The sequence below is a fragment of the Pistacia vera genome, unplaced genomic scaffold (genome assembly GCF_008641045.1).
Source record: "Pistacia vera cultivar Batoury unplaced genomic scaffold, PisVer_v2 Contig169, whole genome shotgun sequence".
Taxonomy (NCBI): Eukaryota; Viridiplantae; Streptophyta; class Magnoliopsida; order Sapindales; family Anacardiaceae; genus Pistacia; species Pistacia vera.
In genome coordinates, this window is record NW_022195779.1 from 520,246 (window position 1) to 539,840 (window position 19,595).

Genomic DNA, 19,595 nt, shown 5'->3' on the forward strand with positions numbered 1-19,595 from the left:
ATGTTTTCCCGTGAGTTATGGTTAGAGAGCTTGCAGATAGTGAAGTGGCAAGCACTCTCCGTTTGGAATCTTTGCGCCATTGGACGTTCGACATACGTACTCTATTTTCTCATATGCAATAATTTTTTCTTTCAATTTCAACTGCTCTTTATTCATTATTTACCAATTCCACACTTGTATTTATGCTTTTCTCAGTATAACATTTGCAAAGTGAGCGACTAAAATTATATGTGAGATAATGATGCACCAAAATTGACCAAGGGGTGAGATACTGTTTTATGAATAGTAATAATATCTGCAATAGGAATAAGGAGAAACCAAAGCAAATAATAGTTCAAAGATTACTTTCAATTTTGTTTTCTTAAATTTGCAAATTTGTGATAAATCTGGTTCTCTAAAGAAACCGTCAAAGCTGGAAAATCCAGTCAAAAGATGTGCTCCTCTAAAAAATTATCATCAACATCTCAACCTTAAACGAGAAGAACATGGGCCTAACAGCCCCAGACAACACAATAGTGGAGTAAAAATGGAAGTTCAGTGGCTTAACTTGGCCTTCGTCTTCTTTATTCTCTTCTTTATTCTCTTTGTCTCCAAATTTTTCTTACAAAAGTATGCAAATCCTAAAAACCTCCCACCCAGCCCACCTGCTCTTCCGTTTATCGGTCACCTCTATATGCTTAAGCAACCACTCCATCGAACTCTTTATCAACTTTCTGAAAAGTATGGCCACATCTTATTTCTTCAATTTGGGACACGTAAAGTCCTCGTAATATCCTCACCGTATGCAGTTGAAGAGTGTTTTACAGAGAACGATATCATCTTTGCAAATCGCCCTCGCACACTTGCTGGAAAACACCTCAATTACAACTATGCCACAATTGGATTCGCATCCTATGGTGATCATTGGCGCAATCTAAGGCGTCTCACAACTCTAGAGCTCTTCTCCACAAGTCGTCTTGCCATGCTCTCTAGTATTCGGCTAGAGGAGGTTCAGTTAATGATAAAGCAACTATTTCAAGATTCACATAACAAAGAGGTGAAGGTGGAGTTGAGCTCAAAGTTGATGGAGGTTTTTTATAATATCATGTTGAGGATGATAGCGGGAAAGCGGTACTATGGGAAGGACATAATAGATGAAGAAGCAACACAGTTTCGGGAAATCATGAAGGGATTTGTGGAGCTTAGTGGCAGCGCTAATTTGATTGATTTTTTGCCTGTGCTAAAGTGGGTTGATTTTCAAGGAGTAGAGAAAAGGATGACAAGATTGATGGAAAAATTGAACAAGTTCGCTCAGTTCCTTGTTGACGAGCGCCGCAGGAAGAGGAAGGATACATCTCTGCATTTGGAGGGGTCTAGTATCGGTTCAATAAGCAAGGACGAAAGAAATTAAAGATGACGTTGATTGATGTTATGTTATCGCTTCAAGACAAAGAACCAGAACTGTATACCGATGTGAATATCAAAGGTGTTATAGTGGTTGGTACACGTCTTCATTCATCTTTCATCAGGGAGTGATTTTTCACCAAACAACAATTAGAAGTTAAAAAGTAAAGAACAAAAAATTAGCGTCTTCACCTGATATTGCTTGTCAATTTGTACCTAAAAATGCACTCAGAAAGAAAAGATTACTAGAATAACAAGCAAAATATGTTTCTGTTCTTTTCTTCAGACAACCAACAGGTTTAGAACTATTTGGACGGTATAAATTTGTAAGTATGGTGCATGGACCTTTGAGTTGAGAGACTAAAGTTCTCGTCCTGGATTAATTGATATATGTTCAGTAGTACTAATTCTACTTTCTAGTTTACCCATCACAAACCATGACACGAAGATGCAGGAATTCCTTATAAAACATGTATAAACTATTATTTAAAGATTCGATTTTTAAATTGTATTCCTAATTTCTCTATTAAAAAAAAAAAAAATTAAAAACTTTATTGCAGGCAATGTTAATTGCTGGAACGGAAACTTCATCGACTACCATGGAGTGGGCAATGTCACTTCTCATAAAAAATCCAGAAGCAATGCGAATAGCTGTCTCCGAGATAGATGCTAATGTTGGATTTGACCATCTACTGAATGAACAAGACCTATCAAAGCTAGATTACCTACAAAATATGATTAATGAGACACTTCTGTTATACCCACCGGTTCCACTTCTATTGCCACACGAATCAACACATGACTGCAGGGTTTGTGGTTATGATATTCCAAAAGATACAATGTTACTTGTTAATTTATGGACCATGCAGAGGGACCCCAAGCTATGGGTGGATGCAGAAAAATTTATGCCAGAGAGATTTGAAAGTGGAGAGGGCCAAGGGCATAAGCTGATTCCATTTGGTGCTGGAAGGAGGGCTTGCCCTGGTGCTGGAAGGAGGGCTTGCCCTGGTGCTGTTCTGGGCAGGCGAGTGGTGGGGTTGGCAGTGGGAGCCTTACTTCAGTCTTTTGAGTGGAAAAGGGTTGGAATAGAGGAGATGAACATGGCAGAGGGAACAGAGCTCACCATGCCTAGAGCTCATCCCTTGGAGGCACTCTGCAAACCTCGCCAAAAATTAATCAAACTAAGGCATTGTAAAGTTGCAAGGGAGCGCTGCTCGATCTGTTGCTTTCTAGTTTGTATAAAAATTCAAGGGTTCTGTTTATTATATATAGCTAAGCAGAAAAGGATTACAAATTTCTAATCTTCATACCATGGATTCCAAAGAAAAAAATGTTGCAGACAATCCAGTCATTAGACAAAAAAGACTATTACTACTGAATTATAATACTACTTAACATTTGCTTTGACGTTTTGCATAATTTAATTGTATATACCCTGAATTGCTGCATATGTACTTTTGCAATTTAATTTTAACAAAGACTGGGTCTAGAATTATAAGAAGAAGAGCTTTTAATGGTGGTAGTATTTTCTTCTTCATATTAGAACCAACAAGGTTACCACGTCCACATCACGTGATGTGCACGGAGCATAATGATTTCATTTATTTAAGGCTAACAGTAACAGCTATAAGGCTGATTAATACTATGATCCTTCAATTCAGTAGCACTATCAAGACAAGACAAAACTTCATTTTNTGCCACACGAATCAACACATGACTGCAGGGTTTGTGGTTATGATATTCCAAAAGATACAATGTTACTTGTTAATTTATGGACCATGCAGAGGGACCCCAAGCTATGGGTGGATGCAGAAAAATTTATGCCAGAGAGATTTGAAAGTGGAGAGGGCCAAGGGCATAAGCTGATTCCATTTGGTGCTGGAAGGAGGGCTTGCCCTGGTGCTGGAAGGAGGGCTTGCCCTGGTGCTGTTCTGGGCAGGCGAGTGGTGGGGTTGGCAGTGGGAGCCTTACTTCAGTCTTTTGAGTGGAAAAGGGTTGGAATAGAGGAGATGAACATGGCAGAGGGAACAGAGCTCACCATGCCTAGAGCTCATCCCTTGGAGGCACTCTGCAAACCTCGCCAAAAATTAATCAAACTAAGGCATTGTAAAGTTGCAAGGGAGCGCTGCTCGATCTGTTGCTTTCTAGTTTGTATAAAAATTCAAGGGTTCCGTTTGTTATATATAGCTAAGCAGAAAAGGATTACAAATTTCTAATGTTCATGCCCTGGATTCCAAAGAAAAAAATGTTGCAGACAATCCAGTCATTAGACAAAAAAGACTATTACTACTGAATTATAATACTACTTAACATTTGCTTTGACGTTTTGCATAATTTAATTGTACATACCCTGAATTGCTGCATATGTACTTTTGCAATTTAATTTTAACAAAGACTGGGTCTAGAATTATAAGAAGAACTTTCAATGCTGGAAGTATTTTCTTCTTCATATTAGAACCAACAAGGTTACCACGTCCACATCACGTGATGTGCACGGAGCATAATGATTTCATTTATTTAAGGCTAACAGTAACAGCTATAAGGCTGATTAATACTATGATCCTTCAATTCAGTAGCACTATCAAGACAAGACAAAACTTCATTTTCAGGCGTCACAATCTTCTTCAATTGAGTAGGAAGCAGACACTGTCAAGTAAACAACACCACAATTACTGTCTTAGCAAGCAAAGCAAATTTGTCAATGGCCAGTGGCCACATGCTTAGTCAAATAAATATATATTTATTCCTCAATAATGAATGACCGGCCTCACAAGACAATCAGTCTCTCTGGAAATTGATAAATATTAGCCGCCATAACAGTAGCAAAAAATAATAATCTTATACATAAATTGATGTGGACATTATTTTCTTTTTTAATTCCCTTTGTATTTTTTGTGTGCCACATTAATTCGCAGTTCGTACATACTTTATATGAAAAAAAAAAAAATTGTAAATTAGTAATATTAATACTTGGAAAATGAGAATAAAAATTATTCCTTCGTAAAAGAGTGCTACATTCAAAAAAAAAAAAAAAAAAAAAATCTTCCATTCTCATGGAGAAATTGTGGTCATTCATCTTTTCTGCATCCTTCTTTCTCTTTCTGTTTCTGATTTTGAAGCACTTTCTAGTACAACAAACACAATATAAGAACCTCCCACCAAGTCCACCTTCATTTCCGATAATTGGACATCTTTATCTCCTGAAACAACCCATCCATAGAACATTACAGCATCTGTCAAACAAATATGGCCCAATCTTAAATCTTTCATTTGGTTATCGCAGAGTGCTACTCGTATCTTCCCCATCAGCGGTAGAAGAATGTTTTACTAAAAGTGATATTATCTTCGCCAATAGATCCCGTCTTCTTGCTGGCAAGTACCTAACCTATGACTATACCACCATGGTGGCTGCCCCCTATGGTCATCATTGGCGCACCCTACGCCGCCTTGCTGCTCTTGAATTCTTCTCAACTAGTCGCCTTAACATGTTTTTGGGCATTAGGCAGGATGAGATCATGTATTTAGTTAAAATGCTATATCAAAGTTGTGGGCAAAGTTTCACGAAAGTGGAGATAAAGTCAAAGTTATTCGTGTTGTCTTTTAACATCATTATGAGGATGGTTTCGGGGAAAAGATATCTTGGTATAGAAATTGATGAGCCTGAGGAGGCTAAGCGTTTACGAGAAATTGTAAGGGACATTTTTGAAGTAAGTGGAGCATCAAATCCAGGGGATTTCTTACCTTTTTTACGATGGTTAGGTTACCAGAGCTATGAAAAAAGAGTAATAGCAGTACATAGTAAATCTGATGGATTTATGCAGAATTTGATTGATGAGCATCGAAACAAAAGGAATTGTTCAGCTGGAGAAAGAAGAACCGACACAATAATCGATTCTATGCTGTCTTTACAAGAGTCTCAACCTGAGTACTACTCTGATGAAATTATTAAAGGCATGATAATGGTATGTCTTTCCTTCAACCATTAGATTGACCTGCAAATTTACAGTTGCACTGAAAATTTTCCTCAAGTAAAACACTGAAATATAAAAGAAAAAATTAGGTGGGATATTTTCAATTTGATAAAATGGTAGATCTTTCTTCAAATCTAGCAATCTTCAATAACTTTCCATAGTTAAGTCTTCAATTTCTTGTTAGGCCAGAAAAATTAATGTTTAAATTAAATATCCCCGCTTTTAGGACCTGGCTTACTCTATTTTGAGGCATATTAATTGAGGATTTGAATACCCAAAAATGGAGTTGAAAACCTAGTATTTCTTAACTAGGGACATCCGCAGTATACCCATTTCTTAAACTTTTTAGCTTACAATAGCTAGAATTAAAAAGGGTCATCATCCGTTGATTAATTAAGTTCGGATCTAACAAAAAAATTTGAAATCCCCCGTAATCATGTTTTTAGTAATGTACAAGATTTATCTTTTGGAATTTGGATCAAAGTTGAAATCCACAGGTTTTGATTCGTTTATAGAGCTCAAAGTCAGAGACTGATGCAATAATCACTACCCTGTCGCTCTTGTAATCCTACTTTTCTCTTTGACAGACACTGCTACTTGCGGGCACAGACACATCCGCAGCGACTAAAGAGTGGGCTATATCACTTCTCCTCAACCATCCTGTTGTGCTAAAGAAAGCCAGAGCTGAGCTTGACAATCTTGTTGGTCATGATCGTTTAGTAGAAGAACCTGATTTGGCCAAGTTACATTATCTCCAATGCATAATCAATGAGACTCTTCGATTGTTTCCAGCAGCACCACTTCTAGTGCCACACGAATCATCTGATTTCTGCACAATCGGTGGCTACGATGTACCACCGTCAACAATGTTGTTTGTTAATGCATGGGCCATACATAGAGATCCCAACGTCTGGGAGGACTCCACAAGTTTCAAGCCAGAAAGATTTGAAGGATTAGAAGGTGTGAGTGAGGCATATAACTTTATACCATTCGGGCAAGGAAGAAGATCCTGCCCCGGGGCTGGCCTTGCCAATAAAGTAATGGGGTTAACATTAGCCACTTTAATTCAGTGCTTTGAGTGGGAGAGAATTAGTGAAGAGGAAGTGGACTTGACAGAAGGAACTGGTATTACTATGCCTAAAGCCAAGCCACTACAAGCTATGTTCAAAGCTCGCGAGTCCATGTTCAATGTCCTTTCGAAGCTATGATTGTCGCATTGATTGCTTTTGTATTTTGTTAAAAAGTATCGCAGTCTTCCTTTCTTTGTAACAGAATCTTATAGGGTTTAAAGTTGTTTATCGACTCCCTATCCTTTTGTAACTAAGAATTTATATTATACATTATATTAAAATAATAGTACAAGGTTAAAAAAAAATTTCATTTTCCATTCTTTAGTTTGATTTTTCTTACATCAAACTTAATTAAAGGCCTTTTCAATTCGTTTTTTTATTTTTTTAATAAGAACTTTATCATTGAAGTGTAAAATTTAAAAAAAAAAAAAAAAAAAAAAACACTACTAGCAAAGAAGTATTACAGTATTACCCATAAGTGGTTGTACATCATATAAAATATTTAATTTAAGAGTAACACTAGCCTTACAAAGAGGCATACAAAAAGTCATATAAAGAAATAATCACTGTCCTTAAAAGAGGGGAAAGAGAGAGAGAGAAAAAGACAATCATGAATTTTAAGGGTAGGGATTGTCTCGTTGTATGACTNCACCGTCAACAATGTTGTTTGTTAATGCATGGGCCATCCATAGAGATCCCAACGTCTGGGAGGACTCCACAAGTTTCAAGCCAGAAAGATTTGAAGGATTAGAAGGTGTGAGTGAGGCATACAACTTTATACCATTCGGGCAAGGAAGAAGATCCTGCCCCGGGGCTGGCCTTGCCAATAAAGTAATGGGGTTAACATTAGCCACTTTAATTCAGTGCTTTGAGTGGGAGAGAATTAGTGAAGAGGAAGTGGACATGACAGAAGGAACTGGTATTACTATGCCTAAAGCCAAGCCACTACAAGCTATGTTCAAAGCTCGCGAGTCCATGTTCAATGTCCTTTCGAAGCTATGATTGTCGCATTGATTGCTTTTGTATTTTGTTAAAAAGTATCGCAGTCTTCCTTTCTTTGTAACAGAATCTTATAGGGTTTAAAGTTGTTTATCGACTCCCTATCCTTTTGTAACTAAGAATTTATATTATACATTATATTAAAATAATAGTACAAGGTTAAAAAAAAATTTCATTTTCCATTCTTTAGTTTGATTTTTCTTACATCAAACTTAATTAAAGGCCTTTTCAATTCGTTTTTTTATTTTTTTAATAAGAACTTTATCATTGAAGTGTAAAATTTAAAAAAAAAAAAAAAAAAAAAACACTACTAGCAAAGAAGTATTACAGTATTACCCATAAGTGGTTGTACATCATATAAAATATTTAATTTAAGAGTAACACTAGCCTTACAAAGAGGCATACAAAAAGTCATATAAAGAAATAATCACTGTCCTTAAAAGAGGGGAAAGAGAGAGAGAGAAAAAGACAATCATGAATTTTAAGGGTAGGGATTGTCTCGTTGTATGACTCTTTGTATACTTCTTTGTAAGGCTAGTGTTACTCTTAATTTAATAACTACTAATCATATTAATTGAAAGATATATTTAAAAAAGAAATTATTCTCCCATAACACAGACAAGGGAGGGTCTCAAACTCTCGATCAAGATATTATTGGATGGTATTACAATATTTAAAACAAATAAAAAGGAGAAGGAAGAGGCGTGGGGAGGTGCTCCATACAGAAACTAATCTTCAACCTGGTGAGTGGTGACAAAAATCTTCCATACTGATGTTTTGACGAGTGATCAAACAAGACAATGGCAAGCAGACAATCGACATTAATAGCCGTCTTGGGAAGCAACGCAAATTCATCCGTCTCTCTGGAAAAACCATAAATTTTTGCGGATACAGTCCTTTTGTCAAAAAATGACAAAAACAGAAGCCCAAAAGTCTAATAATAGTGTAACAATGTATTTGGGCATGCACATTGTTGATTGTTCACCATTTTTCCTTCATAGATTATAGGAGCGGCAATTTCAAGCTCATTGAAGAAATATGGTTATTCATCGTTTCCGCGTCATGCTTGCTTTTTTTTCTGATTCTGAAGAATTTTGTATGGAAGCAAACAAGATATAAGAATCGACCTCCAACCCCAACTTCACTTCCCACAATGGGCCATCTCCATCTAGTGAAAGAACCCATCCATAGAGCATTACAGCTCCTATCTAACAAGTATGGTCCAATCGTAAATCTTTTCTTTGGAAACCGCCGTGTGCTACTCATATCCTCTCCATCTGCCGCCGAAGAATGCTTTTCCAAAAATGATATTCTCTTTGCCAATAGGCCACGTCTTATTGTGGCAAGTACTTACAATATGACTACACGACAATGGGCGCTGCCTCTTATGGTCTTCTTTGGCGCAATCTACGCCGTCTTGCTGCACTTGATATCTTATCAATGAGTCGGCTTAACATGTTTTTGGGAATTAGAAATGATGAGGTTAAATTCTTACTTAAAAATCTTTATCATAGGTCATGCCAAAGTTTCACCAAAGTGGAGATGAAGTCAAAGCTATCAGAACTCTCTTTTAACATCATTATGAGGATGGTTTTTGGGAAAAGATATTTTGGGGAAGAAGTTGATGATCCAGAGGAGTCTAAATGCGTTCTAGAAATCGTAGGAGAGATTTTTTATGTCAGTGGAGCATCAAATCCAGGAGATTTCTTACTTTTTGTAAGATGGGTGGATTACAAGAGCTACAAAAAGAGAATAATAAGACTGCATAAAATATCTGATACGTTCATGCAGAGTTTGATTGATGAGTATCGAAACACAAGAAATTCTTCAGGTGAAGGAGCAAGAGTTAAGACGATAATCGATTCTATGATGTCTTTACAAGACTCTGAACCTGAATACTACACTGATGAAATTATCGAAGGCATGATAATGGTATGTCTTAACTTCTCTGTTTCTACTTAAACAGTTAGATAGACTTAGATAAGTAAACTGGTGTCTTCCTCAAGCATGACACAAAGAAAATGGAATCTTTACATGGCACCGCACCTATAAAGAGTTTCTGTTGTTTTGACGTTGTTAAATTAGAATCCTCAAAACATAGAGAAATACTACTATTCTTTAAAACAGGGGAATTATGTAAAATTTTCTACTTGATGAGATGTTAGCCATAACTCGTATGTACCACAATTTATCAATTCTTCAGTCACTTTCCAGGATTGAATCTTAAATTGTATATGGTTTAGGAATCAAAATTGAAATCCACAGTTTGTTAATTGCTAGTTGGGTGAATTATCACTCTATCGTATTGGTAATCCTACTAATCACTTTTGACTTCTATGGACTTTTAATTCTATCAGACATTGCTAGTTGCGGGAACAGACACATCCTCGGTGATTGCAGAATGGGCTATGTCACTTCTCCTCAACTATCCGTTGTGCTAAAGAAAGCCAGAGCTGAGCTTGACCATCATATTGGTAATGACAATTTAGCAGAAGAACGAGATTTGGTAAAGTTGCCTTACCTCCAGTGCATATATAATCAATGAAACTCTTTGGTTGTTTCCAGCAGCACCACTTGTAGTGCCACATGAATCATCCGATTACTGCACAATTGGAGGGTACGATGTACCACCATCAACAATGTTGATAGTTAATGCATGGACCATTCATAGAGATCCCAAGGTGTGGGAGGATCTTGAAAGTTTCAAGCCAGAGAGATTTGAAGGATTGGATGGTGAAGTTGAGGAATATAACTTCATACCTTTTGGTCAAGGAAGAAGACCCTGCCCTGGGGCTGGCCTTGCCAATAGAGTAATGGGGTTAGCATTAGCCACTTTAATTCAGTGCTTTAAGTGGGAGAGAATTAATAAAGAGGAAGTGGACTTGACAAAAGGAACTGGTCTTACAATGCCTAAAGTCAAGCCATTAGAGGCTATGTACAAAGCTCGCAAGTACATGTTAAATGTACTTTCAAAGCTTTGATTATTGCTTTGGGTTGCTTTGTATCTTCTTAAATATTTGTAGCTTGACAATGTTGCAGTCTTCGTTTCGAATATTGGAACTTTTGGGCTTCATTCAAAGTTTGCCACTAAGATATATTTTGGAAAAAGGTTGAGGTCTTTCATTTCTAATAGTAACTAAGAATAAAATACTTATATTCTAAAAGTTTTATAATAGAACACTTATACTTTTATAATTGAATGATATCTGCGAAAAGTAACTTTTTAATATTTGGAAGGGTCGTTTGGATCGGGGGTAAATAAGATAAAGGGTTAATCTAAGATTCTTATGTTTAATTTGCAAGTAATAATACGGTAATCTTTTATTGCAAATAGTGTTTACTATTGGTAATGTGATGGGTAATCTTATTACCTTGTTAATGGGTGTTATTAAAACATTACCGGAGTCATATGATTTTTCTACCCATTTTGCCCTTAATTAAAAACTATTTCAGACACAATTGCCCTCAAATGTCTACTAAATAACAATTACCCACCTCCTTAGATTTAAGAAATTAGTTAAAACACCCCAACCACAAAAAAGTTTAAAAGTTAACAAAATACCTCTAGCCACCCAAGACCATCACCGACCGTGACTCACCACCGTCGACATCAGTCGCTGTAATAGTGCACGACCAATGGAATTTGGCTGGTCATGCACCAATAAGGCCTTTTCTGGTTATCCATAACTAGAAACAACCAAATTTGACATTTCTATGGTCGTTTCACGACCAAAGATGTGGCCGTGAAATGGCATAGCCTTTTCATGGCCAGATATGTGGCCGTTTTTTGGCCATAAATTTGTGATCCATGGCCAATTTCGGCTTTGCCGACGCACGGCCTACCGTATACAGCCAGTTGTGAGCCATTCTGTCGACTGCTGGTAGTGGTTGCTGGCTACCGATAGTGGCTTGGGGTGGGTGGGGGTGATTTTGCTATAAATTAAAGTTTTATATGGCTGGAGTGTTTTAGCAAAATTTCAAATGTAAGGGGTTAAAAGAAATAATAATAAAAAAAACTATTATATTAATATTTAAAAAGGAGGGCAATTTAGTGATCTATATAACATACCCATCTATTTATCCTCCCAACAAAATATATTATTCACCCATTTATTCGAACTAACCAAACACATTTTTTAAACATCAGTAATCTTTAAGGTGATCTTTCCTTCTGTTAATATAATATACCCCTATAATAAAATATTATATGATCCAAATGCCCCTTGAGAGTGAATGACTTTTTCCCACCCAAGGTTTGCCTTAATGACACTTTTCCACTCAAAAAGTTTCAAAATACCACTTTCCCACCCAAAGTTTATATTCCGATCAATCGTCAGTCGATTCCAACATCTTTGTGACCCCAAACCACCACAATTCTTTTTCCCAATCATCATTCATCAAAACCACTCAAACCTTACTCTCACCTACCCCGCCAATCGCTGGCAATCGAGCGATTTGTGAAACGCATAACTGCCCCTCTCAAGTCAGATTCCAACCAATCCCGACCACGAAAATCTAACCTACCACCACCAAAAGATTCACTGGCATCCCCTCTTCAAAAGCCCCAATAACCTGGACCGAGTTTGCTCTCCGTTAGCCACTGAATCGGAAAATCTATTCTAGGTAGTAAACAAAATATAAACTTTGGGTGGGAAAGTGGTATTTTGAAACTTTTTAGGTGGGAAAGTGTCATTAAGGCAAACCTTGGGTGGGAAAAATTATCATATTTTGATTATGTGACAAATGTTAATTCTTTTTATTATAGAAGAAAATACAAAATAAGAGTATATTAATCATTGTACCAAGATTTTGTGTTTGAATTAGTTTTTCACAAAGTTAATTATAAAGGGATAAATGTTTCATTATGAAATATGTCTCTCTTTTCTTGCACTAACCTAGGGGGTGTCGATGTAAGAATCTTTGACTTTCACACTTTGGTATTATGAAACAATCAGTTGAAAATCTATCTTTCTCTTAACTACAACAAACTGTTTGTTGTGTGTGATTTTTCTATTAAGCTCGAAGAAGTCAGAAGTCTGCGAGGATATAGTTCAACCCAGAATCAGTTCGACTCAGCACTTGTCTGACCCAATACAAGCTAGTCATGACCAAATTTGACAATTGTTCAACAAACCACAAATAAGCTCAAATCTCGTATATTTCGGATGATAGTGCGATCTTACCGCACAATCATGGGAATATCAGAGTTGCAACTATGATAATTTCTCTCTTTCCTTTATTACAAAGTTGTATATAAACCCCCTCCAAAATGAGACAGGGGTTAACAAATTATTTTAGGCAAGCTAATTGTTATTCTTGTAATCCATCAAAAGCAATAAGAGAATCAATGGACGTAGACTCAAATTCTAACTTGTCAAACTATTTTAAAAATCGTTTGTGTTCCTTTACTTTAAACACATTTTACATTACTTTGCTGGCTTTCATCAAATTATGCACACATGACAAGCTATTCGCAAGTGTACGAAATCGCACAAGTAATAAAACTCGAGTAAACGAGTGTCAAATCCCAAGAGAACTACTTACCCAGTACCAAACTAATTTATTTTATTACTATTTGATAAAATAGAATTTTAAGAATGATTTAATGAAAAATAGAACAAACTAAAACAAGGGTAGAATTGTATTAATACTCTGATAAAAAGATCAATATAACTAAACCTAGGGCATAGATTTCACACCAATATAATCCTATGCATTAACAATTATTGTTAACCTAATTAAGCTTATTCTAAAGGTCAAACTCCCTAGCAATGTTTTAATACCCGACTCGGGGTGGAACCCAACCAAGGGACTGGGTCCCGAGTTGGGCGGTTGAACTGGTCTAACCGGTGGGTCAGACTGGTGCTGACGTCAACATGACTTTGAAAATTATGAATCCTAAAATAAAACAATCAGTATTCTCTGAAACTAATTGCTGCTTCTTCCTCATTCTCATAATCCAACTCCCTCACAATAAAACAAACAGTAGCCTACTGCATTCTAATTGCAAAAACCAGTAGCCTCCTCCCAAAAACTCAGCAACCTTCCCCATTCAAATCCCAAAATCAACCCAAATCGCAAAAACCCAATAGCCTACTCCATTCAAATAAAAAAAAACCAGCAACCTCCTCTATTTAAATTGCAAAATCAATCTAAATAGCAAAAACCAGTAGCCTCCTCTCAAAAACCTAGCAACCTTCTCCATTCAAATCCCAAAATCGACCCAAATCACAAAACCCAGCAACCTACTCCATTCAAATCGAAAAAACCCAGCAATCTCCTCCATTCAAATCGAAAAAAACCCAGCAATCTCCTCCATTCAAATTGCAAAATCGATCCAAATAGCAAAAAGCCAAAAACTTGCAGCCTCCTCTCAAAGAATCGAGCAACCTCCTCTCAAAGAATCGAGCAACCTCCTCCATTCAAATCACAAAATTAACCCAAATCACAAAAACCCAACAACTTACTCCATTCAAATAAAAAAGAACCTAGCAATCTCTTACATTCAAATCGCAAAATCGAACAAAATCGCAAAAATTAATAGCCTCCTCACAAAAACCCAGCAGCCTGAAGTGAAAATATGAAGAAGTAACGAGATGAAATGAAGATAATGAAGATGAAATGAAGAGATCGACAATGGAAGAGATAAAATATGGGTTAGGGCTTGACAAGGAATGAAAAACTGGGGAAAAGCATAAAAGAAACCCACTTTTTGGAATTGAAAACCAGGTATAAAAGTTCACTCGGTTTTCTCCCAAAAGTGGTTGGACCGGCGGATTGCTACAGTAAACCAGTCCAACTGCGGGTCAAACTGAGTGGATTAATACTTCCGGTTTTTTAAGCCTGCCTAGCCCGGCTCAATGGTCGGGTCCTAGTCGAATCGATTAAACTAGTCGGGCCGGGTTTTAAAACATTGCTCTCTAGTGTTTCACTAACTTTCTCTCGAACAATTAGTGAATTAACCCTTAAGCAACAATCCAAAATATCTCTAAAGTGGATTTAGAAGCTATAAGATCATTAAGTTCTATGGAATTTACCAAAGCCTCACATATCCCAATAACTTATCTCTAGCGTTCACTCAATCCATGGTTTTATTACCTTAGACTAATTAGGTTTCATCTCTCGATCTCAACCCAACCCAACTCATGATATCATTCAACTCTTGGATCCAAAAGAATTGAAAGCATTACACACAATAATAAAACTTAGAATTAATACTCAATTAAAATTAACAACAATAAAATCAACACATATTTATAAATTGGGCTACATCTTTAGTCATAGAAAAGAAATTTAGTTCATAATTGCAGTAAAAAAAACAACCATTGTATTAACAAATATGAGTTCAAGAAAGAAAAATAGAAAAACTTATTTAGTTGGTGAACAAAAACTGCAAGAATTCTAATATCCAAAATAGTAGCCACTTTTTCTCCTTCTCTAATCTCCCTAAAAACTAATTAAAATCCCTTATTTATAGTGCTAGGGTTTGGAGGTTAATTAGGAAAGAATTAAATGTCTTAAACCATTCAAATTCGGACTCGGAAATTAAAATAACTCAAACAGGTCCGCACTCCATCATTGTAGTGACAGAAACGATCGCTGCAGCAATCGTTCTTTCTACCCCACGAGTCTGGAATCTTCAAAATTTGGCAAAGTCATCAACATGAGCTTTTTTAGCTATTTGAATAAGCTTTCCAACGCCACAAGAATCATTGAATTCCGATTTCTATAGCTCAAGTTATGATCAAAATATTGAAGCATGCTCATCTCGAAGAATTTCCAAGTTTTAAGTCTCTCATTTTAGTTCTGATTCTTGCACCGTTTATTCCACTCGTCACAAATTCCATCGATATTATTCTTCTTCATTCAAATATTGTTTATAACCTAAAAATACTCAATATACATCATGATCCCATAAAAGGTATTTATGAAATAATTAACTCAAATTTCATAATAAAAATACATTTTTCCACAAATAATCTAATTGAATCACTAACAAAATATGTATTTTCAAGCTTTTATCAACATATTGGTTCTGATTCCACCAAAGTCAATCGGATCACGCAGGTTTATGCAATTTTCGTATCAACAGATTTAATTTGTCAAAGAAATTAGTTTACTCCAATATATTTTATAATATTAAAAAAACCATTTTTTAAAGAATTTTTAAATAATATTTGAGATAACTATAAGAATAATGATTTTATACATTGCTTTTCATCATAAAAAATGGGTTACTAATTTTTTAAGTTTTGTATCATGTCCACCTTACATAACTTGGAATGGTTGTAGCCCTATCTTATAGGATTTAATTGTGTAATATATTTAATATCTATGATAATGAATAAGTTATTTGATTTTAAAATTATGATAATTTATCCAATTTTGGAGGAAGTTTTAGAGTATTTAAATAAAAAATAAATATAAAATATGCGGTACATGTAATTTACCATTTTACCTAACTTATTTATTAATGAATGTAAATTTGAGGTTAGCCTTATCTAGTAATAAAATGGAAAAGATGAAGGGTCACATCATCACACATCAAAATCAGATTTAACTTATAAGTTAACCCTCCACCTCATTTCACCCACACCCAATTAGACCTCTCTGTGTTCTTCACATCCCTAAATAAAATCAAAATAAATTTCCGAAATCAAAATATTTAATCACTGCCTCTTATCACACACACAACACACAGACACACACTCGATGGAAACAGAAACGGAACGACCTCAAGATCCCCAAAACGACTCCCAACAGGATTCAAAGAAACCCAACCCCAGCAGCCTCGCATTCCGCATATGGCCACCCACCCAACGCACGCGTGACGCGGTCATTGCGCGCCTCATCGAGACCCTCACCACTCCCTCAGTCCTCTCCAAGCGATACGGCTCCATGCCCACAGACGAGGCCGACTCTGCAGCTCGCTTCATCGAGAACGAGGCTTTTTCCGCTGCTGATGCCGAGGCCGCTGCTTCTGCTGAGGTTGACGGAATCGAGGTTCTCCAAGTCTATTCCAAGGAGATCAGCAAACGCATACTGGATTCCGTGAAGTCACGCGCTAGTGCTGCCGGTACTGTCTCCACTGCTGCTTTGGACGACAGTAACAATGGTACGGAAGCCGCGGGAGAGGCGAGTGAGGACGCTGTCTCTTCTGTTGAGATGGAGGCTTGATTTCTCTCCAGAGCTTTCTATTACTAGGTTATGGTATGTTAGGGATTTTCGTTATTGTTTTATGTTTTCGAGGTTGGGATCTGTTTTTGTACTAATAACAACTGATTTATTACCCAATATTATAATTAATTAATTATATTATCATGTGAGCATCTAGGGTTTTAATTTTCTTTTTTTTTTTTTGAATTCTTTTATCTGTGTCAGTTGACGGTGGTTCCAATTTTGTGCATTATTGATTTTCTATGAAATAATGATGTGAGCATTTTATTTTATTTTTTAATTTCTTTGAAGGCCCAATCGTGTTTGCATGTGAGTGTTCCTGTGTGCTCACTCTTACGAAATTAGGATGCAGCGTTGTTTGCTTATGTAATTCTTTGCCTGAGTATAGTTAAGAATTGCAGTTTCTGAAATTGTACGTATTTTATTAGGAAAGGAAACAATGGAAGGCTTGAAGCCTTAAAGAACTGCCAGAACCCTAGGCAGCCTGAGCTTGATGTTCGAATTGAAAAGTTGTGTTCTGAAATTGCAGTTTCTGAAAGTGTACCTATTTTATTAGGAAAGGAAACAATGGAAGGCTTGAAGCCTTAAAGAAAACTCCAGAACCCTGGCAGTCTGAGCTTGATGTTCTGAAAATGAAAAGTTGAGTTTTATTTCTTAGGACTTTTGTTGTTAGTTTGAAAACGTAATTTTAACTTATATAAATTACAGAAAAGTTAATCTTAGAGCTATGCCTTGTGGACACTGATAACTGTAGATAGTAGATAACCAGGTTGGCTGGGTAAGATATGTGTTAGACCTTGAAGATTTTATGATTATATTCGTTACCGAATCTTCAGTATCTATGTGCTTTAAGCATACAAAAGGCATTCATCAAGAAATTTCATCAACTAGAACATTTAATGCCTAGTTTGATTGTCCTTCAAATTGGATGAACTTGTTACATTGATTAACGGCCTCCTTTGGGCAGCGACATCATGTTCCCCCATTTGCAGCGTTGTAACATGTGATCTGCTTGAACCGTTTCTTCTACTTATTTCCTCCTATAGACTATTAAAAATAGATTTTGATATACAAAATTATTTTTACCTATTTTAATTTCATGTTAGCATTTTACTGGTATTTCTGATCCTCAGCGGTAATTAATTCAAAGGTGTTGTTGGCCCTATTTGATTGTGTTTAATGATTTCGTTATAGCATGGGGTTTATGACTTATCAGGCATTAGGAATTACAAGTAGATGGGTTGTTCAGTCATACTGAAGATTGAATTCCTGGTTTATTACTGAGCCCTGGCTGTATTCATACCGTGATTGAATATGTATTATTTCCCCTGAGTTGATGTCATCAGAATTATAAATATTGTGCTTTAGTTTGATGTCTTTAAAATCTTAATTTCTAAGTTTAAAAACATAATCTATCTTTTAATCTTTTCTCCATCTGTTTAGTTTCACTATTAGTAATACCGTTTTTTGTTGCCCTTTCACCATATTTCAGCTCATTTTCCGGCCAGATCTTTTCGCCAAAGCAACATTTTGACTTTGATGACCAAGTTACCCATTTGTGAGATTTGTCTTTTAGGATTTTTAGTTTATATTCTTAGATCTTAAAATTTATTCTTATAGAAACCGTTGCAACGGTTCCAAGTTTGTAGTGAGTTGATTTGAGATTCAACTCATGTTTTAGCCTAAAGGACCTCAACAGGGTTGATTTTGGGTGTCATTTTTCTGTTTAATTTTGTTCTTTCATTATTTCTTATACGATCACCATATAAGATAACCTTCATATAGTTATAAAAAATTTCGGTCCCAATTTGGGCGAATTGTAAATAGAATAAACTCTACATTGTTTTTCTAGATCCTGTCTTAAGGAATGTATATTGCAAAAAAATATATGCTATGAGTTTGTGTTTAACTTTGGGTGTCATGGTTGATGTTAGAGGAAGAGAAATTGTATCACTTGAATTGATTGAAGATTACATGGGTTGTGTTATTGTACGATGTATTTATAGAATTTACATTGAGAGAAAATTATTAAAGAGAATGCAAAATTTTAGACTTTTAAGATGACTTGCGTATTCTCAACACTACATAGATACATGTACTACTTTTTTGAAACTATATCTATCTCTTTTATCAATGTCTATATCTTGATTTGACATGCTCCGTCAATTATTTATTATACAGTGCATATTTTACCTCTATACCACTTGCATTAGATAACTAAATCAAATATAATTTTTGTAGACACTTTTATTAAGTTATAACCTGCTCATAGTAATAAAATTAGTTTGATCTCATTATTATGACTATATAAATATATATGATCTCTTGCAAGTGGAGTGTTTAAATGCCATTAGACATCTTGCTGCTTTGGTTGCCTTTTATTGTTGATCCTAATCAGGATTAGATGGAAGATGTATATTTTTATATGTAGCTCGTACTTCATATGTTCAAATAATTTGACCCATCCATTTCAACTACATTATTTGCCTTTCCTTGATTACTCCATGCTTTTTGGAACAATATGTTTGTGATTGGCTGTACCCATTTTTTGGGAAACAGCAAGCTGTTGGTTGTATCTCAATGTGGTTGGAGATCAAATTATATTGTCACTGATCCGATTTGTACTTTTCCTCATCTTGGTTGATTTGAAATTAATATATATGCATGTTGATTAATGGTGATTTGATTTGAAATTAATTTGGTTTAACTGTGCTTAGATTTTCTTTGCAATATTTCAGAAGTGAGTGAGGAATAAAAAAATTGCTTATTGTATTCTTGTACTAATAATACTTGTGATTTAGTATCGCCTGACTTTCCTGTAGAAGTCCTGAACTTAATAGTTAGTCAATAATATGATGACATCTTATCTTTCAGGTATTCTCCTAATCTGTATTGCCATTTTTTGTATCACTTACTTGGAAGTGTTGATCTCATATTCACATTCTCATAATTTATTAATAGACCTGAATTTTTGGAATGAAAACCTTTACCTTAT

General features: G+C 35.7%; 2 protein-coding genes and 2 pseudogenes across 3 annotated transcripts; all 4 read left to right on the forward strand.

The window, feature by feature from the left end:
• Window positions 1–76: 76 nt before the first annotated feature.
• Window positions 77–3,599, forward strand: LOC116125596 (annotated as a pseudogene).
• A 764-nt stretch (window positions 3,600–4,363) lies between these two features.
• LOC116125665 (cytochrome P450 81Q32-like) lies at window positions 4,364–7,576 on the forward strand. 2 transcript variants are annotated; one of them, XM_031411390.1, is made up of 3 exons: window positions 4,364–5,345; window positions 5,942–6,254; window positions 7,119–7,576. In XM_031411390.1, the coding sequence occupies exons 1-3, from the start codon at window positions 4,437–4,439 to the stop codon at window positions 7,424–7,426; spliced, it is 1,530 nt and encodes a 509-aa protein (XP_031267250.1). In that variant the 5' UTR covers window positions 4,364–4,436; the 3' UTR covers window positions 7,427–7,576. The 2 variants fall into 2 exon arrangements, with proteins under 2 accessions (XP_031267250.1, XP_031267249.1); XM_031411389.1 differs by lacking the exon at window positions 7,119–7,576 and having other exon boundaries at window positions 5,942–6,712.
• Window positions 7,577–8,332: 756 nt separating this feature from the next.
• LOC116125597 lies at window positions 8,333–10,404 on the forward strand (annotated as a pseudogene).
• Window positions 10,405–16,017: 5,613 nt separating this feature from the next.
• Window positions 16,018–16,736, forward strand: LOC116125663 (MFP1 attachment factor 1-like). Its single transcript, XM_031411388.1, has one exon. It carries the CDS (start codon window positions 16,136–16,138, stop codon window positions 16,598–16,600), a length of 465 nt encoding a protein of 154 aa, XP_031267248.1. The 5' UTR covers window positions 16,018–16,135; the 3' UTR covers window positions 16,601–16,736.
• The last annotated feature ends 2,859 nt before the right edge of the window (window positions 16,737–19,595 follow it).